Below are 26,332 nucleotides of genomic sequence, written 5' to 3' on the forward strand. Positions count from 1 at the left end.
GCCATATTACTCGCGAGACCGATTGCTTAGCTATATTGCTCTAGTGTGCGGGAAACATGACTTGCAAGCCATATTACTCGCGAGACCGATTGCTTAGCTATATTGCTCTAGTGTGCGGCGGCCTTAAGGGATTTTTCGGATAATAAACAGGCAGTTGCTACTATTTACATTGCCATGTATTAAAAGTTTCCTGCAGAAATTTACTATAAATCTCTAGGTAAAGTAAGTTGTACTGAATGCATAAGTGATAATTTGAACAAGTGAACATTTGGCCATTATCAGTAGCATAGTTCTCATTATTAAATATCATTGTTATCAGTAAGCTACTGAGTATCCGTTAAGCAGGCTGCACAATGTTTAACTATCACCTATGGCTCACATGTTAATAGTTTGCTGGGTTAATGTACATTGAGTGTTGAATGTTAATAGCATGGCATAGAAACTTTAAACAGAGTAGGGCTTGGCTTGGCTGCTATGTGCTGTTGGAACCCCCACAAGCGATATTAACGTGTGAAGGTGACTACTTTGTATAGTGCTTGGAGCAAATCATTCAGCAGCGGAGGAGGCTGGTATAACTATTATAAACAGGTGGCCATCTCACATTTGCCGACTCAAAATGATAATGGGCGAATATATGAGACAAGATAAAATAGTATTACGAGTACATTTTTGTTTCAAACTGTATCAGTTTTGAATGAATTAAATTTCACACAACATTAATAATACATCAAAAACCAAAATCATTCAAAATAATTTATGTTGTTATTTTTATATTTTATCATTTTTATGATTGTATTTTAAAGTAGATTCAAAGGAGACTGGTCTTTATGTATTATTTTTGCATTCGTTTACAGGCTAAAAAAGACAAAGAAAATGGATGGTATCTGATTTTGAAACATTTCGACGACACATGTTGCCATTGCTCCATTCTGGTTCATCAAGATATTATTGGATATACTATGGCTCATGGAAATTGAGGAGTCGCACCAACACCAAAAGAAAACATGGATGGGCAGCAACCCTCATTGTGGTTGAAATATGTGGATGCTAGCTCGATCAGTGTTAATACACTAGCTCATCAAACAACCCCTCCATTGATGTTAGAAGGAAGTGATATTGTAATTGGAACAGTGAGTGGGGAGCAGGTAGAGCAGATGTCTGTTGGTGAGGCAGAATTACATTCCCCACTGACATCTCTGTCTGAAAATGAGGTTGAAACTCAAGGCTCTGAAATTACAGTTCCACTAGTTACAATTTCAGAGCCAAAGACGTCCCAGCAAAGTATCTTGAAGCGGCCAACACGCAGCCTTCTGACACACAATAGAAGCAAAGGATTTAGAAAAATTGTTGTTTATCCTCGTCGGCAGCAGAGTGAAGATGAACACACCAGGGGTGAGTATGGAGTCAGCCTGCCAGATGCTGCCAGTGCCGCTAATGCCGTCACAGTGTATAGAACAGAAGCCGATCTAGGCAGTGCAATGGCGATTATATCGTCAGCGGCCACAGATGTGGATCCTACACGCGTTCAGACGGATCAAGCTCAATCTGATCCAAGCTTTAGCATCTCGGTCGCCGGAGTAGAATCGGGTGACGCAGTGCTGTCAGCCATGGTAGGGGATGAGTTTACATCGGAAGACGATTTTCTGACAGTAGTTAACCCTGTCAGCGGCAGTGTGACAATGATGCCCTTCAAGGACCTCTTTGAGGACAAGAACAACACGCTCATGACGCCTCAGGAGCTTGAGAGCATGCCGGAGAATGGCATTGAGTTTGAAGAGTCGGTCGGGCCGAAGGAGGCACAAGCTGATGAAATGAGTCTAATGGAGCTCGTTGGCGACTCGGGAGAAAAGCTACTAGGCAAAGCACGCAACCGAGTGGCAGTTTGCCGGAAGAACGCCTCAACGAAGGCTCCGAATTACACACTCGGGAAAGTTCTTGTCAAGACGGACAATGCGACGAAGATCACTCAGATCGTGATCAATCCGGATCAGCTGCAGAAGATCCACCAACTGATCTGCAGCACTACGAGTGCAGATGTTAGTGGAAAAACGCTTGAGTTGAAACCTGCAAATGGCGAATTGCTTGATGGAGTGATAACTGACAAGCAGGAGGTGATGGTTTCACCGGCCGACGCTGCACTCATGGTCGCCACGATGGAAAAAGAGAGTGAGCTTGGTGATGTTGCTAATGGCCATCTTTTATCCGTTGAGGAGAGCGACCATCAGGCCACTACTACATGTAGTAGAGGTACTGTGTTGTGAAAAATAGTTCATCGCAGTTTTACGCATGTGTCTGGTGTAATAATACGACAAGACGAAGATTAACTGAAGATCTACTGATAGAAAAACGTCCAACTTTATATCTGCTGAAATGAGTAATAAATGATAGGGTTACTGCATGTACCGTGCATTATACAATTTCAAGAATTGACATACATATATCTAATCAGTTTTCTTTCATCTCACCTCTCATATTCAACAATTACATGTGTTTTCAGAGCTTTATATTGTCACCGAAGATGGAAAGCGTCTTATGCTTCGATTTAATCCTGATCCTAGTGATCAATGTGATACAGAACCCGTGGTTTGTATTATTCATTTCACATGTTAGGCTAACATTAAGCTTTAATATTCAATGTAATGGTTTGCATGTCTTAGAATTTTTCAGTTTGTAGGGGTTGCTAATAGGTTTAAGCTTTAAAGTTTTTCTGTCTCCACGAAATGTAAGATTTATTCTTAAATGCACCCATATTTCAATTGACTAAAAATTGACTTGCATATCAATGTAGAGTAAGAAGAGATTCGTCTGCCCTCTACCTGACTGTCGAAAAGTATTTACAAAGGACAACAAGTTTAGGATTCATATGACTTCACACTCATATGACAGACCCCACAAGGTAAGACTGTACTTGAAAATTATTTTTATTGTAGATATCATGAAATTGTGTCTAACTAAAACGAAGTATAAATATATATTGATCTCACCTAATGTTTTATTTTGTTTATTACATATGTAAACAGCTCGTGCATACCTAAATGTATCAACAAGTTGAGACTTCATGCACAGCTTTTCCTTCCTATTTGTCATTATTTGTCATCATATACATCAGATATCTCTTCTGTTTTCAGTGCACAGTGGATGGCTGTGATTGGTCCTTTCCTTCCCAGTACAAATTACGACGCCACCTTGAATGTCATAAGGGTACAAAATTGTATGTGGTATGTATATTACTAAATCTTATGAGGGAGTGCAGTTCAAAAAGACAAACTGCAGGTATTGCTCAAGCATGTAAGCAATCAGTTAATGAATGTCTACCCTGAGTCAGACAGCCATAACTGTCAGAATGACATGGCCGATCATGATTACAAAAAACGCTCTAAACTGTCATTATGTCTACACAATTTGTCCTGATTTTTAAACTGCATCAGCCAGTATGAAATCTCTATTGACAAGGTTATTAGTTTTAACCAGTTAAGGTTTTATTTTGACTCCCTGTGTATTTGTCTTAGCGTTACAAACCTGTTTGGTTTTTGATATTTTACAACCGAGCATTGGAATTCGTGCCACCTAACAGCCAGATTAATGCTAATCTACACTATAAGATGTGACCACAAACTATAACCCTCGTGGAGATTTTCCATTATTGACAGGTATAGATGCCCCGTGTGACCAATGTGATGACGACTCCTCATGGTCAGTTTTGCTGTTTCAGTGTGATATTGGTGGTTGTAGCAGAACATTTACAACTGTTTACAACCTCAACGCCCATAAGAGGCTCCACTACCGACCCTGCCTGAATGAGTGTCCACTAGGCACCTGCAGACAGCGATTTCCAACCAAGAAGCAGTTGGACCTCCATCTAAAGGAGCATGAGGATGATGTTGAGAGACCTTACCAGTAAATCAAAGCTATGAAATATTGCTACGATCCACAAACACCAGTTTCTTGTACTAACATGTGTAAATAGTGTCAGTTACAACTATATTATTTAAACATTAATGTATGGCTGTGAATTATCTGCATATTAATATGCTATTTCAACCCTGTTTTCTGACAGGTAGAGTATTTGTAAGTACAGGTGTTTCTTATTTATTTGTATTGTCCCCTTCCTGACAAGTGCATGTTTTATAATACACAGCATGACATGACATCTGATATCTATCTCTATTATTAACCAACGTTCTATGTTCCATATTCTGTCTTCGTTGCTAGGTGCCCAGAGCCAGGCTGCGACCGAGGCTTTTACTGCAGCAATTCCCTGGCTTCCCACCTGCGGAGTCACAACTCACGCATGCCCAAGATCTGTCCGGTAGAAGGCTGTGGCAAGGAGTTTGACAAGGAGTGCAGATTGAAGCAGCATTTGCGTAGTCACACAGGAGAAAGGCCTTACATTTGTGGCGAAGAGGTATTGTTAGTGTGAGCAGTAGTTTCTGAAGGGCTGACAGTCAGAAGGGTTAGTAGTACAAACAATTGCATTAAAACATGAACGATGTGATTATTAACTGTCTGTGTTACCTCTCACAGTAATTAAGGGGGATTGCAAAAGAAAGGGTAGTATTTGCATAGAAATAAATGGTGAAACCAGAATTCACGTCCAGCCTGCACATGAGAAATTTTTGTTTTCCATAATAATAATAAGTACAATTGCCTAAAATAATGTTTCTTATTTACATATTTTTATGACGATAAATCAGGGTAGGATTTCAAACAGGTGGAGGAGGTTTTAATCCATGTTTTACATATGTTTTAATAGCAAAAAATGCTGTAATCTATATCCACGTTGGCCATCTTGTAGTGACTTGTTTATATTTTGTGGTATAGGGTTGTGGATGGTCGTTTACAAGTGCCAGTAAACTGACAAGACACATGAAGTCGCACTCACAAGAGCGTAACTATCTCTGTCCGCATGAGAACTGCACCAAAAGATTCATGCGTGCAGAACACCTAAAAGCACATGTTAACACGCACACAGGGGAACGGCCGTTCGTTTGCCGATTTGAACGTAAGTTTTACTGAGCCTGTTGTCAGAAACAAAATAAATCTTAACATTAACTTAATGTTAATGAAGTCTACGACATTGAAAAATCCTGTAAAATTTCCTCATATCGTCACAAAACAAAATTCTCTCAACACCTTCCAAGGAAAAGTTCATGTTGACTAATTTTGTTTCTGTCAGTCGGCCTCTGGTCATTAGTTACTGCTTACGTTGATTACCGAAATACAACTATATATGCTAACAATACTATGCATTGTACTCGGCTTAACACGCCGGCCATGACCGAACCACACATTGTTTGACTGCTATTTTTTTCTATTGTCTCTCCTTTTCATTCTGATGATGATTGATTATTGCATCACTGTTGTTTAACAGAGTGCCAGGCTCGTTTCACGGCACGGCAGAGCCTCTATGCACATCTGAAGAAGCACAGTGCTGCAGACCTGCACTACAGGGTAGTCTACCACTGCCCTGTAGATGGATGCGACAAGAAGTATAGTACACAGAGTAGCCTCAAGGTTCATGTTTCAAAACTGCACTCGGAAGTTGGTAAGTAACGATGAATCTCACAGCTATCAGATCTTAGAAGGATTAGTAATGGATAGAGTATTCTATAAGTATTTCTTTTACCGATAAATTTGGCAATGTGTTGCTTGCTTAATAGACACTTTCGTTGTAATGTGATCACGTATTGAAAGATTATTTAGGTTTTAGGTTTTTTTTCATGTCTTGTAGTTAACAGTAAGTGTACATACTTAATTTTACAGATATTCAGCAGCTTGACTTTCTTGCATACGTATCAACAGAGGAGATGCCAACACTGGAAAATTTGACTCAGTTATCACAAGAAGATGAAGGCATACAAACAAATGGCGAAAACATACTTGAAGATGTTAAACCTACTGTGGCCAATATCACGAGTGCAACACAATTCATTACTGAAACAGGTTCCACTGTTTGCAAATTGTTTTTTTAGTTAGGTGTAATTTGTCACATCACTAAATCGCCATTGATGTTCAGATATACGACGTGTATACAGTAGTTTATTAATATCAGATATTGTATTAGTTCTCCAATTTTTCCAAATGTCTTATTTGAATGAAATGTTTTCCTCACAGCATCCACAAGTCCATCGCCAGGCCTACAAGAGATGTCAACCCAGCTCGTTGGAAATAATGTTGTCACACAGTTTGTGGTGCCTGCAGACCTCACTGAGTCTCATCTGACTAGCATCGGTCACCAGACAACAGCATTCACCGAGATAGGTATATATAGTATATCTTGCTTTGTCCCATAGTTAGCATATAAAACTATATCATCCAAGCAAAACATTGTGATAATGTCATAGTGCATGTAGTGTGTTATATGTATTTTGGTGCTTTTAAAGTGTGTCATGTGCATGCACAACAAATGCACATTCACACATATTTTGTCAAACCTGTATGTCACTTAAGGGTAATGTCAGTGGTGGTCTTTATGGACAGGTGGCAATTCTATAAACTTGGGTGACTATTTTTAGCTCATCTGACATAGTCAGATCTTGTAGAATCGCATGAGCATCCACTCGTCCCTGCGTCCGTGCGTGCGTCCGTCAACAGTTATGGCACAAATCTTAACCGCTCGACTCGTCTTGATATTCGGGACGTCGGGGGGGGGGGGATCGCAAAAAGGACTCGGGATGTCGAATTTGGGGGTCAAGGGTCAAAGGTCAAGATGTGTCAATGGAGGGGGAATATTTCTCCCTTAACTTAAGGTATAGGAGGAAATTCGGAATTGCGGCACAAATCTCAACGGCTCGACCTACGCTCTTAATATTCGATGTATAGTGTGATGGGGAGGAAACCCATCACCAGCGCGAAATTGGAGGTCAAAGGGCAGTGGGGGAAAGGTCAGATATCAGACATTTTCTGAGGACATGGTCTAACGGACCGAGTGAAACTTTTTTGTTTCAGCGCTGACCTACCATTTTTATCACTTTATTGAAAGAACCATGAAATGTACTTTCCGCTGATGTGCGAAGAGTAAGTGTCTGATAACCTTTTGACCCTCAAGAGGAGGGTTAAACATTGATTTGTTGACTGTTAACAAATGACTGAACTGTGTTTGATGGTACTTGTGTGATCATGGAAGACTTAAATTTCACAGTGAAATTCTGCATGTAAAACTTACTTGAACAACGTTTACGCGCCTTAAATCATATATGAACTTCATTCTCTATATGAGATTCTGTACATTGGGAATACAATGTCAATAGCACTTACGCAAATGTATGTTTTTGATTCAGGCCAACTATAAATACCTCGCAGGTGGGTGACTGATAGTAATTGCATGGGCTAAACGAATGTAGCAACTAGTTCTAATTATATATTCCCTGCACCTAGTCAGTATGCACGCCAGCTATCGGAACAGAGCGAGAAGAATGTCCCGGCAGGATAGGTAAAATTTATTGCGCTCAAAGGGGCAGGAATTACTTTTTTAACTTCAGTTTAACCAATCTTGAGATAAGTAATTGCAGAAATGAATCGTCAAACCTACCAATGAAAATCCATCGGCACGTCCTCCACACAAACAAATCGATTTGTAACCCTGTCCAGTATTCATGCATTGTAAAGTTCTTCATTTCACTTCAAAGTCACACTTGGGTATTTCTTACCCAGGAATAACTACTCTATAGCACGTTATGTACTAACAAAACGGCATTCTTCGGCAATACAAAAATACAAAAGTAGTCGATCCATTCTGTTCCAATAATGCCGTTTCCTTAGTAGTCCCGGCCGGCAAATGCAACCACCTTTATACAAAGTTAGATGGACGTACAGAATGGGCCAATTTCTGCCCAATGGTCTTCACACTTAATAGTACACGCGCAATATCACGACACAGTTCGATAACCAAATATGCTAACAATCGACCTCCCACGCCTCTGGTATAGCAAATGTCTATTCCACCCCCAATTGTACAACCTTTATGATACCATTCACATACCTTCCCATGTTTCAGCACATCTGTCAACACCTCTCAGACTAAAATACATCTTGCTATGCACAAATGCATTTATCAGTAGAACACCAGACATCAGATGAGCCCTGTCGCACGGCGGCACTTGTTAGTTTTTACCATGTAAAATATATAATGTATGATCAGACGTGAATGCATACAAATTTGTTTTTATTCATGGCTAAATGTATATTAATGCCCTGTATTTTTTTTATAATGTCATACTCTGTTATGCTTCTGTCTCGTGTATTTCCTGCTTTCTGACAAAACGTTTCACCCCTTTTATAAATCTCCACAAGTTGCTAAAAGTGGCAGAGGGCTTAAAAGGTGGACGTGGGGTGTGAAGGGGTAGGGAGAAGATAGAGGAGAGCATGGTGAGAAGGGCTAGGAAGGTGGAGGAGCTGTAGTAGAAAGAGGAGTGCAGAGGAAGGAGAGAAGTAATGGGAAAAAGAAAAGGGTGTAAAACATGGGGAAGGGTAGGGCGAAGAAAGAAATGGAAGAGAGGAAGGGGAGACAAGGTCATGGAAGGGGATGGAGAATATGGATGAGGGTGGCAGATTAGGGAGGAGGTGGAGAAGTGGTATGAAGAATAGGAGGGGGGAAGGTAGAGAATAATAAGGGGGCAAAGGAATGTGGATGATGTGGAGGAGGGAAGAGAATGGGGTTTCTCTATACCCTTAGCTCTATGTATGGAATCCAGTTTTGTCTCTCTAGGACACTTACATCGTACAATGGTAATATATAGTCTAATAAGGTCTTACAGTCATCTTACACATTATTGAATTTAAATGCTCATTTACAGATTTCTGCTCTGTGAAATAACCTACACCAGCTTCACTATGGGCGTGTTTGTTTGGTCGAATCCATGGATCTCAATCCACTGGATCGAACCCTAACCCAAACAAACGCGAACTCACTTTCAACGGTTAGCGTTTCGCTGTGACCTATCACGGGATGGTTCATAACAAAGGACAAGCTGTGATTGTCTGAGGCGCGGGCCGCCATATTGGATTCCCATTCGAATCCACCTCGCTAGCAGGGTTGGGTTCGGTGGATCCGACCAAACAAACAGTCAGATCCACGGATCCAGTGGATCGAGATCCAGTGGATCGAGATCCGTGGATCCGACCAAACAAACACGCCCTATAAATAACCTCATCGTCATCATTTAGCCACTAAACTTCTTCCAGTGCTCCAGATAATTTTTGGCGTTGATGAGTATTTACTCACCATTTTTTTTATGTATGAGTATCGGCAAGATCCCTATGAGTACTCCTTGTTGGCAGTACTCATCATATTTTCTTAGTATGAGTATCGACCAGAATATTAACATATCTTGCCTTTACAACCTCATTAGTTTGAGGTACTTACAGCGTGTAGACTTCATGTTTGTTTCTGCAGACGATGGCAACGTGCGTTTTTATTACCGCGGAGTAAACTGAATTCTAATTGGCTAATCAAATATAATGGACCAATAGTCAACAAGCTTAGATCACACACGTTCGACTTTCCTTATTTGGAATTAATTCCGGGAAGGTCGAGTAGACTGCGTTCCAGTCGCAACACCAATTCTAACTTCAGAGCTTTGTAAAATAAACTACACACAGGAACCAGTCACGATAGATAGTAGATAGACTGGTTCACGTACTGACACACAGCAGCCATAGCGAACTTAATGAGTGGGGCACCGCGACCAAGCTACCAGTCTATTAGCGAGAGAGTCGAGCCGATACGGGAGTAGATGGAAGGTTAGCGTACTGATACGATCTGTTTGTTTTCTCATGTACGTATTTATTAAAACACAAGCGTATCTATACGCATACCTTTGAAAATTACATGCGTATTTGTATGAAATTCATGCGTATTTACGCAAATACGCAAGCTATCTGGTGCACTGTTCTTCCGTGTAGGCTACACAACCTATATCTATTGGCTGTGGCTCAGAGGTATAGTCTCCCAGGCTAGTGTACACTGAATGATGATAGCACGGGGTATAAACTTAATAAAGTGCAGCTGCTGTGTGCAGTTGAAGCACCACTTGAGGGATACCATGATGGAGCAATGGTATACTAGCTGGCGTTTAACATGTTTAATCATTTTATTGCAGATTCAACTGGTGAAACTTTGTTGCCACTCAGAGAGGGATCTGCACGGACAGATGTGCTGGCAACTACGATCCTGTGTGACAGAGTGCGTCGACGTAGGAAGCGTCCACTGAGCATTAGCAGCGACAGCAGTGTGACAACCAGTGACATTGTGTTACCACCTCCCAGTATCAGCTTTCAGACTCAGTTGCTACAGGTGCAGAATAGCTACTATTGTCTTTCCTACGTTTCTCTGTGGTGTTTGTTTGCAAGACGTTGCAGATGCAAGAAGTAGCTTATAATCCATACAAGTGTTAACAGAGTGACTTTCAGGTGTAGGCTTTTTCTGAATTCCCTCGTGGTTTCATTTTCCAGGATGACCCTCCTCTGCTAACTCCATGTGATATACTAGTGGAGGGCGCACTGCCGCCATCTAGTACAACACAGTCTGTACTCGCATTGGGCGCTGTAGGGAGCCAGGTTGATGTTGCTTCAACGCGAGAAATTGTCAGCCAAAGTCAGCCGCTGGATATAGTGATCAGCCAATCAGCGCTGTGTGTCGTGTCTAGTGCTAGTCGGACCTTATCACCAGAGCTGCTAATGGCAAATGATCTAGGCTCATCTCTCAGCACCAGCATACTAAACGAGAATGCAAGTGATTTCACAGGGTCGTCTATTAACCTGATACAGGAATTGGATGTAGAATAGAAGCGTCAGCTAATAGAAGTTTTGTATTTTTTAAATGGTGGAATGCGTGTGTGCAAGCTATATTGTGTATATCATATATACACGTATTGTTTCACCATGGCAGAGATTGACATTAAAGGTTATAATTTATTTTATTATAAACCTGCTCATTGTTATATTAGGCATGATGACGAAATGTTGAAGAGATGTATATGTGTACATTTATATATGTGACGATCAAACTAGGTAAATGTTGCAAGTTTTTAGTCACAGCTGTCACTTGTGGCTTTTATAAAGCTTATTAGACAGAATAATGCAGTGTTATATATTGCCAATAAATAGCACAGACAGTCATGGTTAATGAAATGTACATTTTGAGGGTCCCGATTAAATAAAATTGCAGAGAACGGAGATATTCCTGAGTTTTTATTTTTTGTACGCTATTTACACATTTCAGCACGCACATTATCAAACTCGTACAGCATGAAATTCCAGTATCCTGTTGATAGTAAATACATACATGTCCTTTTCTGACCATTAGATAAACATTCTGTCCGTGTTCTATGTAAGTGTATAATATTACCAAAACAACACACTCCCCAATTTCATAGAGGCAACAACGAATATTAAAGTATAGCTTGTTTTAGCATAGAACTACTACTGCTTGTTTGAACAAAACAAATGTGTCAGGTAACCAGTCAACTGTTTTCTAGGTGGCATGTTTTCAGCAAAACGGCTATGCACGTTAATATAAACAACAGGTGTGATTTCCCAAAGAAATATTAAGAATGAAGCAATACTGGGAATAATGAAATGAGATCAAATGTATTTTTTCAACATAGATAAGCTCACAAGCAGGAGATATATCAGTGGCTCCCTACCACTAATATGGCAATGGATCTCATATTATAGTAAGACTATACACTTATGGCCTGACATATTTAACATTATATGAATAAAAGGGTGGAAATTGTCAGCATCTGTATATTTCCAACTATAAATTAAATGCAGCAACATTGCAAAAAGCATTTATTATGTCTAGTGGAGTCCTTATATTTACAAATTCCACTGCAAGAATAATACGAATTACGAATTGCAATAGTTTTTAACACACACTACATTAGATACACCATTTGATTATGTTTACAGTGCCACATTCAAAAGTATCAATTTAGCATTAAATTTTATCACATAGTCACAACAAATCATACACAGAAATTGTCGTCACTTGATCGATGGTAACATACTACGCTTTTCCATTATTTGTTGAGCTATTATTGGCTGGACTGCTTGCAGTAGCAGATTCACCAATGTCAAGGGTCTTTAGTAAGCGGAACAACCCTGCTGCCTCTCTGATCCGACTGAACTCTATACAGAACGCCTGCACCTCAATAAACAGGTCCTGTAAGACAAGTAGCAAACACTTCATTCAATGTCATTAATTTTTAACTGCACTATTGCCTTTATACATGCATAAAAATGCAGCTGCCCAATGGATAAACTGATAGAGGTATAAATAATTCGATGTGCAACCAGAATTATTCGACGTTTGGCATCGAATGATATTCCTGGCAAGGAAATGGCTTAGTAACTGAAGGTATACAACATGGATTATTCATGACATATCTACATCATAGTCCTTGGATATTTTCCCCCGTGATAATAGCTTCATGATATTATTACATTGTCATGGTACAATATTTCATACCTCAAAAGACATACACAATAAAACACATCTAGCAACACCGAGCAGTAAGTCTAAATAACCCAGGATATTGCATCAACACAAGTGTGTGAAGCCAAGTTAAAATATTGTTCTTTTTATATCCGATACAGATTCTGAACTAAGTTATAGACAAGTTAAATGACAAGTTATAGTCACTGCTGTTGAGGAAGATTATACCTCCTCACATACAGGCAACTATATATTAACACAGTTCATGAAATTATGACGTTGGACATGACAGATTATCTGTTGCAGTATTTTCTCCGAATAATAACACAGGCACAATTACCTTGACGTCAATGATTTTGTTTCTAATAAGGCTTTGTAGAAAGACACAGACGAGACGCACGAGTCGGTTCTGCATGTACCTATCCTTCATCTGTTCACATGTAGATATGCAATTTGAGATGTAAAGATGAACGAATTCTTGTGGTAGATCTACAGCCTGTAAGCAGATCCCAAAGCTATATCGAAAACATCCAACATCTTAGGAAAATTCAGAGGCATTACTATATATTACTATTTTAAATAATGATAAACCTATAGAATACTGAAACTGCCTCTATGAAATGAATTTTTTTAGCTAACAGCTATATAGCTTTTCTCATGTAAAAATAACAGCTTAGCTTTAGTGTAGTTAAACTGATATATAGCACATACTGTTGTAAGCCTATTGACAACTTCCATGGAATGCAATGACATCTCCATATTCACCAAAACGGAGAAATACCTGTGTAGATAAGCATGATCAGTGTTTATTAATAATAACCTCTATTGTTAAGAAGATTTTTTTATGCAACCACATTTTTTATTAACACCTGGTTGCACAATAAGAAACGAGAGTCATTAGGACTGTACTACCACAGCACTATTTTTTCAATAAATTCATGAATTACTCATGTTGTAATGTTAGAATTCTCTCCATTTACAGCAATTACTATAAAGTGATATTGAAAGAATGAGTTTTGTATTTTTATTTATACGTACTCTGTTATTTGGCTAGACTGCATCAGCTTAAGCAGCACCTCAATAGCCACCAGTGGGTTGTTTTCTACCAAGTCTGGCAACTATTAAAACAAACCAAAGGACTGGTACAGACATAAACTCTTGGAAATCTTAAACAGTATAAAACCAATTCTTCCCTATATTCCCTAAAATTTCTTCCATAAATTTCACATACGACGTACCTTTGCCGGAGTTAGACCAATATGGTACACAAGTTTTGGGTCTCTCTCTAGTTCACCCAATAATTGCTGTTGCTGCTGCAAAGTGAGGGGACCTTTGAATGCCTTTGACATAAGCCGTTTTGCCTCCATTCCAGCTGAAGTTGCAACACACATAGTGGAATCCCATGCTACCTGGTGGTCATTGTCTACAGGAATCATCCAGATCATCTGTCAATAAATCAATGTATGGCACCCACCACATTAAAGATATTTTAATTAATTATCCTCTGCCTTACACACAGAAAACACTCTATGAGATCGTAGTCTGGACAGTAATATCAAAACAAGTGCCGCAGAGCGACAGGGCTCATCTGGTGTCTGGTGTTCTGCTGATAAATTCATTTGTGCATAGCAAGACATCCTATACATACGTTCATTTCTAACCCAAAAAAAAAAAACACTTCAAACTAGTGTAATAAAATTCCGATAGATGGCAGGCCGCTATCAAAGGCGATTGGTCAGCAATAGCATTGCAGCAATGGCAGCTGTCAGTGACGACAAATTGCAAAAAGCAGGAGCAAATAATTACCATATTATTACTATACATAACGTGCGTTCTATGGTGTCAGTTAATAAGGTACATTAAACCCCTTGCGAGGCACATCTGGCTCGTTAAAAATAGCTCAATGGTTGATACAACCAGAGGCAGAGCAGCTCGTGCAAGATTACAATTAACAGCAATACGATAGCAAATATCTCTAAACCAATTTCAGTACAAGGTAGGCCAGTGATTAGTGGACCGAATAAGCTCAAGAACGTACACACTTGCGTCTATATTGGTGCCAAAATTTGATGAGAAAATTAAGTCTGGGAAATCCGCAGCCTCACTCCTGGGTAATTATTTGAGTGCTAGTGACTGTATTCCAACTATTCATAATGTACACTACATAATCTTATATATATAAGTCATGTCATTATCTCGTAAGTAAGCGTTGTTCAAGTAAGAGTTAAGTGTGGAATTTCACTGTAAAATGGGAGCTTTCCACACCCACAGGTACTCGCCAACGCAGTTGAGAGAAACAAATCCATGTTTAACCGTCCTCTTGAGGGTCAAAAGGTTATCCGACACTTACTCTTCGCATGTCAGCGGAAAGTACATTTCATGGTCCTTTCAATAAAGCCATAAAAATGCTAGGTCACCGCTGAAACAAAAAGGTTTTTCAATCGCTCCGTCAGACCATGTCCTCAGAAAATGTCTAAAATCTGCCCTGTGCCCCATTGACCTTTGACCTGTGACCTCCAATTTCGGCACAGTGATGGTTTTTCCTACCATGATGCTATACACCAACTATCACGAGCCTAGGTCGAGCCGTTTAGATTTGTGCCGCAATTCTGCATTTCCTCCCTATACCTTAAGTTAAGGATGGAATGTTCCCCCTTCTTTTACACCTATTGACCTTTGACCTCCACCTTCAACATCCCAACTCGTTTTCGGATTACCCCCCCCCCACGTCCCGACTTTCGAATCCGTACGTCGAGCCGTTTAGATTTGTGCCCAACTGTTGACAGACGCACGCACGGACGGACGCACACCCATGCGATTCTACAAGCTGCATCTGACTATGTTAGATGAGCTAAACACTACGTACAATCACTACCAAAAAATATTAAGTTCCCAATCAGCACATTATCAAGTTATATAAGTATGACCTGATTTCTACAAGGTTTGCAATCTTCCTTAATTTACCTACCTCATCATCACTAACATGTAGTGGTGGTGCAAGTCTAAGAAACTCTGGCTTAATGCACCCCTCTGTGACCTTGCTTTCAGGAGAAAGTATTGTTTCTATTGTCTTGTGCATTATGCCAGTATCAAGAAACAGTCTACAAGAAGCAAATATATATTTAATGATTATGACAAACATCACACACAGCAAAACCAGCATATCATAAGCAAATGCTGAGCATACACACCTAACAACAGCAAATATCTCTCTCACTTCTAGCACATAACATTCATGAACTTTTACAATCAAGCATGTGATTACTGTTGACAATAATCGATCATGAACCAAAACACTTGCCCCTTTTAATGTGTTCATGAACTCACCCATGTCTAAAATCGGGATCTGCTAGCACAGTGGGTATGCCACATTTGCTGACTGCTGGCAACTCTGATTGCTGCTCAACAATTGACACTTGTAATCCACTCATGTCAGCAACCTAAAATGTACCAACCGCAGCAAACGGATGTTGACAATTAAGACAACTTTTGTATGTTATATAAAAAACTAGCTTAAAGAGGCACGTTGAAAACTTCAAGATTCTGTTGTGTTTCAGTTGTATTTTAAGTTGAAACATTATAAACAGTTCAAGTGTGTACATTCTTACATATTTTATCAGAAACTTACAGGTATTATTGATGGATCCAATTGAAGTATTTGCCTTGGCGTTTTTCTCAAGAGCTATTCAAATGGAACAAAAATTTCAAACATTGTTACATGACTAGTACCAATACTTAAAATGTGTAATATGCAAATAATAAAAATTTGCCCATATTAAAAGCTCAATATTGCAATACACACTTGCCAAATGTTTCTCATTAAGCTAACATTTAATGACATTATACAAATGTAATAATGGCAGTATGGTGACTCAAAACCATTAGGCAAATATAATAATTTAAACAGTAATCATTCATGTGGATCAAAAGAACACAGATTTTATTAAATATTTTAAGCAAACGTACGTCTCTCACTAGTGGTCCATTGTAATTTGCGATTATTTGAGAAAGAAATGCCTTTTCAGACATAGATATCCTTGGCAGGGCACCAGCAAACTCCAACCTCTTTCCTTTACCAGTCACATCATCTGGAGGATTCTAGAAAAAAAGCAAGGTACTTTAAGTTATCTCTTACATAAAGGGCGAGCCTGTTTTTGTGTCTGTCCTTCTGTCTATCTTCTCCCCCCCCCCCGTAAGAGCTCACCCCCAACACCATATATATTCTTAATCAGCATATCGCGACGACCAAACAGGCAAGATCCAAAAAAAAAAAAATACACAAATAAACACTTTAAATTACAATGTAAAATTATTTATTATTTTAGAGATGTCGCGAGGTGGCGCTATATACCCTCCTACTAATCAAGGAGCTACATATAACATATGTTATAATGTACTCCTTGCTACTAATTCAATCGCCGTTCACTGCTCATCCATCGACTGGCATGTTAATTTGCATTTTGTGACCAGCTATTTTTCTAGCTGTTATGTCGACTATTTTTGTTCATTAATAAATTAGAGAACTATAAGAGAAGAGACAAGAACAAGAGAACAGGATAATAATGCACATAAACTTGCTGAGCTTATTTTGGTACAAGTAAGCGTTTACACACCCATGTCGTGAGTTTGGTTAGGGTTAGGGTTTTCTTAACCCGGGGTTGTCAAATAGAATGGGCCACCTTATTTTTTTCGCAGGACACTAGGCACTTTCGTATTTTCGATTTTCGTATTTATCTCCTACAATAGAATCGTCGGATCTATGCTGTCTGTCTGTCTTCTTTGAGACCACTAAGAGGTCAGCGCCGTGAGGTATAGTTCTCATCAGCATGAAGACGACCATTTAGGCCAAAAACAATTATGCAGCAAAAACGCCAAAATAAGGCGAAAAAACAAACAACAGATTTCCCCCCAAAAAAATACTAAGCGCAGCAGAAAAGTTAACAATTAACAAGCAATCCTAGCGCTCTGACTATACACTGCAGCAGAAAAGTCAAGAGCGACATCCTAAGAACAGAATGCCTATAGCGCTCAACATAAGTCAGGCTTCAATCAAGGCAATTCGCATGAAATGCCGAAACGGCAAGGCATACAACAAAAACGCATGAAATAGCAGAAAAGCAGTAACCCCCAAAAAATCCCGGGCATCGCCGGGTAGCCCAGCTAGTATATATATATATAGGGATTTCAAAAGGCATGCAGTTTAGGGATGGTGGCAGAGGGCCTGGGAGGGGTTGTACCAAATGGAGTCAATTATGTGTCGTAAGTGCCCCCTAACACACAGGTATACTTGATCAGTTTGAATATATATGAATCAAGCTATGAAAACAGCATGGCTTTGCTAGGATTGTCAAAATTAAACACAGCTGGAAATTAAGGCATGTCAAAGGATTTATGTTATGTCACAATTCACAAACCACCTTCAGTTTTCAAGGACATGGCATGCGTTTAGGGCCTGGGAAGAACCCTATAAATATATAAACTAATCTATAACAATTATGAATTCCTATTTTTGAAACTGATGCTCCATGTGATTTTTATGCAAATACGTACCATCAAAAATACAAAAACTTGTGCAAATGGTGTTGAGCCTATTGGCTCACCCTTGTACATCTCATGTAGCAGAAATATTGCAGTTAGTCTCTGTGTTGGATGAGGAAGGAGATCTGGTTGTTGTAGCAAGAGAACCTGTGATAAGATGCGACAGGATTTAAATGTGTCTGTGAATTTGACATGTAATAAATAACATTACATTGACTGTGATTCAACCAGGATGAGAATTTACTGTTTTATTTACACTTACCATACTCATACCAAGTTTGAAGTGGTCAACTTTCTGGAAATACTGGTGGAAATTAGCTCCCATTATGTCAAAAGGCTGAATTTCACAAGCCTCTTCAGATAGTATGCTAGAAAGAAGTTTAAAACATACAACATCTCAATCAAACAATTACCAATATCTACAGTATAGAAAGAAACATGACTAAAATACCCCTGCACCCCAGTCAATCATTTTTATAATAATGTTTGTTTGTTTGTTCGGTTACTTTATTTTATACTGGACTCAAGGGTTTTAAATCCACATGAGTAGAAACCCACTCCAGGAATCTGGCTCGGTCCAGTTTTTGGCAGTTCTTATTGCACAATTTTATTTGAAGCAGATTTTTACGACTGTATGCCCTGACGGGAAGTTTTCCCACACTCTATCTCTTTTTGCTGAGTGCTAAGCAGAGAAGCAGTGTGTACCATTACAATTAATGTACTTAGTAGAAAAAGATAACTGTGTGAATTTTTATTTAAAGTACTTTAATATTATATTGCACTAATGCAAATTGCTCACACACACTGTAAAGGGCATGCCAGCAGTAAAAAAACATAATCTTGCCCCATTGGGCCTATCTCCGGTTATTATAACGTTTCTCGATCCAGAGAGACACGATACAAGATTGCGTGGCACAGCTTTGCTGTGGATCCTATTAGACCGCAGTTCCCGGGATATCGCACGCGACGCGGGGATGTTCTAATGTAGTGAAGCGGCTGCCGGCAGTGGAGACTGGTGCGTCAAATTCGATGGCCTCGCGCACGTCTCGCGACAGCGTCAGGCGTATGGTCTGTCGTTTTTAGAAGATGACAAGGATTATATATTTGAACGATATTGCTAGTGAATTGGGTAGATGATATAACCGTAATCAAAAATTGGTCAGTCCATTCTCTGTCAGATAGCTGAAATCAAAAAAGCTTCGAATTTTAATATGAACAAAACAGAATACAATGTTATAACATTCACAGAACCAAATAAAAATAGAGAATTTAATAGGCAACCAAGTATTAAAAAAATGCAATCCAAATATCATACCTAAGGGGATTTAATTAATGATATAGGAGGTAAACGGATATATAAGAGTTCCGAACTTAAAAAATGTAAGGTTCATGACGAGGGAAATATTATCGTGGCAGCAAGAGCAACAATTATGGAAATCATCACTATAGAAGCAAGAGTAAAATTACTAGCGAATGCACAGTTGACCTTGCCTTTCCCTAAATTAATCAGTGAAGTAGAATGGACTACTTAAACTATAGGAAGAATAAATAATGTTGGAGATTTCCAAAATGAGTTGCCTGCGCAAAATAATAATGCACGCAGAAAGACCTACGGAAAGGCATTGAAAGCAGCAATAAATAACTCCAAGACAGTATACGAGAAATCAGTGAAAAATAACCTATAGTTTCTATACCGTAATTGTGGTAAATACATATAAAAACAGTCGCGCATTTTTTTATTGAAAATTCCCATATTTACTGATAAAACATCCAATGGGATTTTGATTGGCGCTGTGGGCATGTAAACATAGCTGCGATTAGCCCTCCGAACATTGTGTTGTTTTATTGAGATTGTTCAATGAATGCGCACTCGTTCACCTTCCGACAGGCAAGTGAAAATGCAGAAAATTTTCCGTGTTCGATTCGAAATGCATCGCCGGCATTTCAATTATTTACGAAAAGAAAACAGGCGTGGAATGAGGAACCGGTCATCGTCAGTGACTGCACCATTCAATGCCATTCAAACGAAGGAAGCGGGGCTTAGTTCTTATTAGCGGAGATGCTAAAATGCAACAAAAGTACGTAGGTAGTGCGGTCTAAGAAAAAAGAAAAACGGCGTGTTATTTCGTTTTTTGGCCCAAACTCTATCGTAGGAAACCGTCGTACGCCTAGGCAGAATGCGCCTAAGTTCGTGAGATGCGGCGATTCCGTGGCGAAATGGTATGTACTTAAAATTTAGACAGAATAAGGGGGCGCTAGACTGTGATTGGAAGACACAAAGTGTCACAAGCACATAAAATACAAGTAAAGAAATTTTAAGGTAGGTGAAAAAAAGAAACATTAAATAGATTTGAGGAAAGACAAAAATATGTATCTGAAGTGACCCTGTATACATGAAGGATCCATGAGTATTAGTTTATGAAATAAGAATGTAACAGAATCATACTATAGACAAGTGTGACATTACTTTCTTTAAATGGGAATATACAATAGCATACAGTGCTCGAAATAAGAAAAAAAATGTGGTTGCCTGCTGACAACACACCAGGCAATCAAATCGGGTTTGTCGCTCAACCTGAATTTCTGGCTTTGTCTCCATAAAAATATCCCCAAAATCTTCTTATTTTCAATCTCACATTAATAATAATGATCAGAAATCACACAAAAACAGTGGCGTAGCCTCAGGATTTTTTAAGCAAGGGGGCCAAGAAACCAGCGAACCTCGCAAAATAGTGTGGTGCCTTAAATTTTACTGGCTCGCAACGCGATCGCTCCGCCTCCCTCTCCACACACCTAGCGTCTGCTCTAACCTCTCAGCTCTTTCAGAAACTTTGTTTGGGCGAGCGCATTTTTGTTCCATGTGTTCCTGGCTCCTAATATGTAATGTTTGTTTAGGTGTCTAGCGAGATTCTCCCAGGCAGAGGGGGTGAAAAAATGCGGGGGGGGGGTATGGGGGTCCTCCCCCAGCAATTTTGGAACTTGCTGGTTTGCTGTTCCAAATCCGATGTTCAGGCCTCCATAAATCAGAAAACGCTGACATATACCAGTGTTGGAAATAGCAGCCTGTCCATATTTTTATGTTATTCACAGCGATTTAATTCACATGATTAAGATTCTTGATGAGCTAGAAAACACTTGGATTTGAAGTATAAGACTGAACATTATTGGCGCAGCTAGCCTACACTAGTTGGTTGGGATTGATTGTCAGTTCAGATGCAAAACATTGAAAGCAAAAGGCTAGAGTCACCATAGATTAATTGGGTACCCACGCGTATATAAGATAGCCGAGTCGGTTTAGAGTTAGGGATAGGGATAGGGTTTCTTGGTTGTCCACCGACAATGTCTTCAGACTGGTTAGGTTGTCCGGCGGCAAATTCTGGTTGTCTCGGACAACCGGACAAGCGCTTATTTCGAGCACTGGCATATATTACTAGTAAAAGGATCTTTGTTATGTTACGAAAACAGTAGTCCAACCCTTTTACACAATTTATCATGCAGGGGTCGAAATAATCGATGGTCCGGGGCCATCAAATATTTTATCAGGAGACGGCATACAGATTTTCAAGTCAATAGAATCCGACGAGACCCATTGGAATATTTTGGTCGCCGCATTTTAAACGGTAAAGCTTTCTATGCTTTGCCCATTGAGAACAATTGGAACATGTTAAAGGAGGACGCTCTAAAATTTAGGAACCATCTAAATTTCAAACCTAGATGGTGCGCTGTGGACCATCTCTTTTTCTTCCTTATTTCTACCCATGAGTCATATGAAAATTGGTATTCCCACGTTTGATAAAACCCATTCCTTGTACTCTATCATCTGAATATGACCATGGCTTTCGTTGTGTCATTTTCGAAGGATCTATTCAAGTTTAGCTTTTTTGTTTTCTGTCATTGCATACTAGAATTCTCTTGTTTTCTCCTTTACTTAATTGTAAAATTTTACTTTTCTGCTGCAATCCACTGTTGATCTATCAATTTGATCAATCCCAATTCCCAATTTTTCGGTACAGTCCATTGGACTTTATTGATGAAACTATATGAAGTTTTAAGCACAACTGATCTCTTTAACAACACTACCATTGCTGACAACGTCGTTCGCGGTTGAAAACTCGATTTTCAGCAGTTTAAAGCGATCATGTGCGAGGTGTGTTTTCAAGCGTTTTTTACTAGTGTTTATTCTCACATGCTCATGATGCGTACCCGTTGTTGTTTGAGTAAAAAAAAAGTCAGTAATTGTTTGAAATAACATAAATGTCTTAGAACCGCATGCAAAGACAAAATCATGCACGGATTACATTTTGGCAGTTCCTGTTGATTTTCGCTTGTCATGTCTCGCACTTTCTCGGCGGTAACGCGAGAACGTCAACCAAGGTACAGTATGCAAACAATCGCACCCGGAGATATTTTTGGTTAGATGATAAACACAGCAGGTGCATAGAGGCGTAAACACAAACCAAGAGTGTAAGTTGTAAACCTCATAAATATTAGCTCAAAAGTCCTAGGGACTATAACGAAGACGGAGAGAGAAATGGATGCAATACTCGTTGCGTACGCGCCAGCGAGAATACTTACACACGACAAACAGATGGCCCCTTTGTTTAAATTATGTTCGCTGTTTTTGAAGCGCCAATTTGTGAATTTTGAAAGTAGTGACTCGAAAAAAAATGTTATTGCTGGTATGATGTGTGTCAAATCAAATTTTCTAATGCTAACATAGTGATGTCACGATCATATCGATTAGATCTCGATTCATTCGTTGACAGTGGCTCGAACCAAGGCGCTTTGGTTTATCAAATCGCATAAATCAATTTCCATCAATAAAAAATAAATGTGTGAGAATCAGCAATGTATTATACACACAGTCGTAAACAGTGGTCAAATACAAACAGTAAACAGGGCTAAACAGCACATAATGCCACACCTAGCAATGCCAGCACGACGTTTACGCACACGCAGGCATTCACACCAGCGCTCCGAGTACCGATTGGTAACCGATGATCGTTAACGAAATTACAACCGATGACAACACTAGCTATAACTGCGATAAAATAATGGTGTTTGAATGTTGGTGTAATCAGTGATTTTTTCGCTGTCAGGTGAGATCTATATTCAGCATAATTTAGTTTTTCTGACGCAAAAATCTCGCAATTGAATCTGTTTTTAAAGTGTCATTCATTGCGAGTAATAGCTTTGTCATATGTATCTGGCTATCAACAAGTGTGTTTATGCTGGAGTCATCAACAGTGTACAGCTGGTGATCCACATCAGTGAAATAAATTAATTTTTTCTTGCGGGTCGCTTATTGCAAACCCCCCAAAATTTCGGGGGCTAGCCCTTTCATTTCGCAGGGCTCTTTCCACCTTTCTCAGTGGCTAAACTTTTTTTCCAGGGCTGTTTTCGCTCGAATGTAAGCACACAAGCACAGTAGCTCAATACACCATCGTGGGGGCGCGCACACAGTGGCCACACACCACGGCTAACACGCGATACAGCATCAGTCACAGCACGCACAGCAAGCGTCACGACACACACACGACATTCAGACACACACAGACCACACAGACACAACAGTCAATATTCAAGACAGTTATTCATGACAGACTGACAGACTAACATGATAACACAACTCACAAAGTCACGACCACAAATGCACGCGTTGAATAGTGAATACATCAAGGTGTCAGCTAAACACCAGAACTATTACGGCTATAGCCGCAAATTAGTGGACATGTCCGCCTGTGACGAGCTAGGAGGATCGATTGTTTATAACGCGAAGTCTCTTTGGCGGCTTGGGGTCCAAGCCGCTAAGGGCGCCTGGAAGCTCAGGCGGTTTGTAGAAAAGCGGCTCCGCGAGGATCACGTGTGAAGGCCTGTGCACATCGACCGCTGGGGCGTACGTGCCTGCATGCAGGGGTGGCATTGATGTCAAGTAGGGGGGGGGGGGCACCTGATTGTTTTCAGCGTGGACTAATTCACTATAAAATTTAGAGGGTTGGCAATTGCTGACTATGAGAGAGGCGGCAGCACAAGACTCTCTTTCGGCGACTTGACAAAAAAGCTACAATCGGCGAAGATGACACACGAAGTGTGCGGCAGGGGAAAAAATATATACGTGTAATTTCATTAGGAATTTTCCATGGATACGCGTTCTATAATCCTACGGGTCGTGGTCCTTACGTGGTCTACGTAGGCACGCCCGCAGGCACATCCCGCACACACCACTGCGACGCATGCAGGGCACGCACGCGCGCAGGCACGCACGCACGCAGTGCGCGCAGAACACGACGAAGCAAAGCCGCACGCAGGCAACGATCCGGCACACGACAGGCACGACCGGCACGCACCACCGAACGCGCACGCACGCACGCGGCGAGGCACACACGCAAGCACTGCCCTGCGGCAGCATCGCGACGCACGTAGCACGCGCGCGGAGGCACACACGCAAGCACGCGCACACTCGCGTCTGTTTCACCATCACGATAGTATACGCGCGGGCGGCCGGCGCCGCCGCTTGATTCGAATGCAATACATCACATGCATGCTTAATGATAAACACTTGACAGCACACCGTACTAGGAAATTTCTTACCCGCGCCGTGGAACGCGCTGCCGCAGCCGGCTGCCGCTAGCGGCAGAGGCCGAGCGAGATCGGCAAGGCGCGGGACCGACCTGGACAATCGATTTCCAGGGCGACTTTTGCTTTTGGGGTCGCCCCCGATATCGTATTTTCGGGGGCTCTTTTTGGCATTTCGGGGGCGAAATCGCCCGCCGCCCCCGTGTATTTTTTCCCCTGGATCACATTGTGTTGTAAGATTGCCATTTGCCAAGCCTTGACTGTTGCATCAAAACATTATTGCCTGGCAGCAAGATCAGATCTACCCTCAACACACTCTCACTACAGCACACCCATGCATGCACACACACATATAAATACATACCGGTATAACACCATGGTGCCTAACTTGCCGACAACCGCTCGAATGTTACACAAACCGAGACAGGCACAGCCACAGGCAACCGTTGGTGGCTGCGCATCCTGAAATCCTGCAGGAAATGTTCTCTCCGTGAAAATGTAGAGGATGTATCATCCGAAAATCCCTAACGGCGCTACTTTCGATCGATCGATGTAGTCATGTGCGCGTGACGTCATGCCCGCGCGCATTGTGCTTGGCTTGGCGGGCCTCGAAACAAAGCTCGGAAGCCGGCACCAGCTCATCCCGGCATGCAATGCGCCCCATTACTCATGTATAAACAAAGATCTCGTCCTCTATACATTTTCACGGAGAGAACATTTTCTGCAGGATTTCACGAAACATCTCTGGCGGGAGTAGGTAAGAACAAAGGCCAGAGTTATAATTCGAACAAGTGAACATTTATGTACACATAGATACCAAGATGGGAGCTGTTGGATGTGTTTTCGTTCTGTGATCGTGTGAAATGAAGCGAGCGTCGAACGAATTTTTCAATCCCGCTTTCCTACCTGCTCTCTTATTCATGTTGTTTGTGCACACAGCACAGGGCGGGCGTGCGGTGTACTTGTGTTGCACATGATTTTTATTGAGACGTTCCAAGTGCCTGTGACTGCCAGAGCGTGCGCACAGGTCCCTATATCCAACACGAACCCACAATGTGAGCACCGAAGGTGTCGCACCTTCGGTCTCACACCTTCCGACCCAATTTTTCAACAAACAAATTTTTCAATCCCGCTTTCCTACCTGCTCTCTTAGTCTTATTCATGTTGTTTGTGCACGCAGCACAGGGCGGGCGTGCGGTGTACTTGTGTGTTGCACATGAGCATTTGACCGGCATTTACAGGTGATTATAGATGAAATACAGTAGAGAAACGTTAAGACTGGTACATTTCGTGTTTATTTACCATTAATTTTTTTTACTGAGACGTTCCAAGTGCCTGTGACTACCAGTCCGTGCGCACTGCCACAGGTCCCTATATATCTAACACGAACCCACAATGCGAGCACCGAAGGTCTCACACCTTCGGCGCTCGCATTGGGGCTCGTGTTGGATATAGATTATAGGCACTGGCAGCAAGAACAAGTCCGCACGCACAGCACACACGCGGCCATTGACTATATACTACTACTAGTAGTAGGACCTGTGGCAGTGTGTGCGTGCGTGGGTGCGCGCGTGTGCGATGTAGGGGCAGAATTAATCGGGGGAGGGTATACTGTAGCACAGAAAGACAGCTTATTACATTGCTACCTGCATTTATGTTACCATGATTTCGACAGCAGATATAAGTGTAAATAATAAATTGTGTTATTCACCTCAAAAGAGAAGACAACTCTTGCGGAGAAAGCGCCATTATGCTAGTGGCATCCGCCGTAATTTCCGT

At 40.8% G+C, this 26,332-nt stretch overlaps 2 protein-coding genes and 1 long non-coding RNA gene across 5 annotated transcripts in view; 2 read left to right on the plus strand and 1 right to left on the minus strand.

The window, feature by feature from the left end:
- LOC106807703 overlaps positions 1-11,177 on the plus strand; it is a 12,700-nt gene extending 1,523 nt beyond the window's left edge. For both annotated transcript variants that reach the window (XM_014810133.1, XM_014810135.1), the window contains exons 2-13: positions 855-2,247; positions 2,498-2,583; positions 2,789-2,896; positions 3,129-3,218; positions 3,713-3,897; positions 4,213-4,405; positions 4,822-5,002; positions 5,372-5,545; positions 5,764-5,943; positions 6,115-6,261; positions 10,101-10,294; positions 10,453-11,177. In XM_014810133.1, coding sequence (XP_014665619.1) covers positions 1,005-2,247; positions 2,498-2,583; positions 2,789-2,896; positions 3,129-3,218; positions 3,713-3,897; positions 4,213-4,405; positions 4,822-5,002; positions 5,372-5,545; positions 5,764-5,943; positions 6,115-6,261; positions 10,101-10,294; positions 10,453-10,785 — 3,114 coding nt within the window. In that variant the 5' untranslated portion in view covers positions 855-1,004 and the 3' untranslated portion in view covers positions 10,786-11,177. The remainder of the gene's footprint in view (positions 1-854; positions 2,248-2,497; positions 2,584-2,788; positions 2,897-3,128; positions 3,219-3,712; positions 3,898-4,212; positions 4,406-4,821; positions 5,003-5,371; positions 5,546-5,763; positions 5,944-6,114; positions 6,262-10,100; positions 10,295-10,452) is intronic.
- On the plus strand, positions 9,127-9,815 carry LOC106807708. Its single transcript, XR_001393697.1, has 2 exons — positions 9,127-9,349; positions 9,472-9,815. It is a non-coding gene; the product is annotated as an uncharacterized LOC106807708 (long non-coding RNA).
- On the minus strand, positions 11,178-26,332 carry LOC106807704 (CCR4-NOT transcription complex subunit 11-like). 2 transcript variants are annotated; one of them, XM_014810136.1, is made up of 12 exons: positions 26,265-26,332; positions 18,240-18,345; positions 17,990-18,124; positions 16,406-16,537; positions 16,068-16,121; positions 15,767-15,879; positions 15,408-15,540; positions 13,678-13,884; positions 13,478-13,557; positions 13,151-13,220; positions 12,780-12,935; positions 11,178-12,166 (listed from the first exon to the last, which is right to left on the minus strand). In XM_014810136.1, exons 1-12 carry the CDS (start codon positions 26,300-26,302, stop codon positions 12,011-12,013), a joined length of 1,380 nt encoding a protein of 459 aa, XP_014665622.1. In that variant the 5' UTR covers positions 26,303-26,332; the 3' UTR covers positions 11,178-12,010. The 2 variants fall into 2 exon arrangements, with proteins under 2 accessions (XP_014665622.1, XP_014665623.1); XM_014810137.1 differs by lacking the exon at positions 26,265-26,332 and adding an exon at positions 26,200-26,218.

The sequence above is a fragment of the Priapulus caudatus genome, unplaced genomic scaffold, assembly GCF_000485595.1.
Source record: "Priapulus caudatus unplaced genomic scaffold, Priapulus_caudatus-5.0.1 Scaffold229, whole genome shotgun sequence".
In the NCBI taxonomy this organism is placed as follows: Eukaryota; Metazoa; Priapulida; class Priapulimorpha; order Priapulimorphida; family Priapulidae; genus Priapulus; species Priapulus caudatus.

Bases quoted from the DNA above. Each gene is read 5' to 3' on its own strand.
- LOC106807704 (XM_014810136.1), bottom strand. From the start codon at position 26,302: ATGGCGCTTTCTCCGCAAGAGTTGTCTTCTCTTTTGAG. The intron at 16,538-17,989 runs GTACGTATTTGC...CTTTTTTTCTAG, and splicing joins AAGTTTTTGTATTTTTGATG to AATCCTCCAGATGATGTGAC. The intron at 15,541-15,766 runs GTGAGTTCATGA...TGCTTCTTGTAG, and splicing joins GATCCCGATTTTAGACATGG to ACTGTTTCTTGATACTGGCA.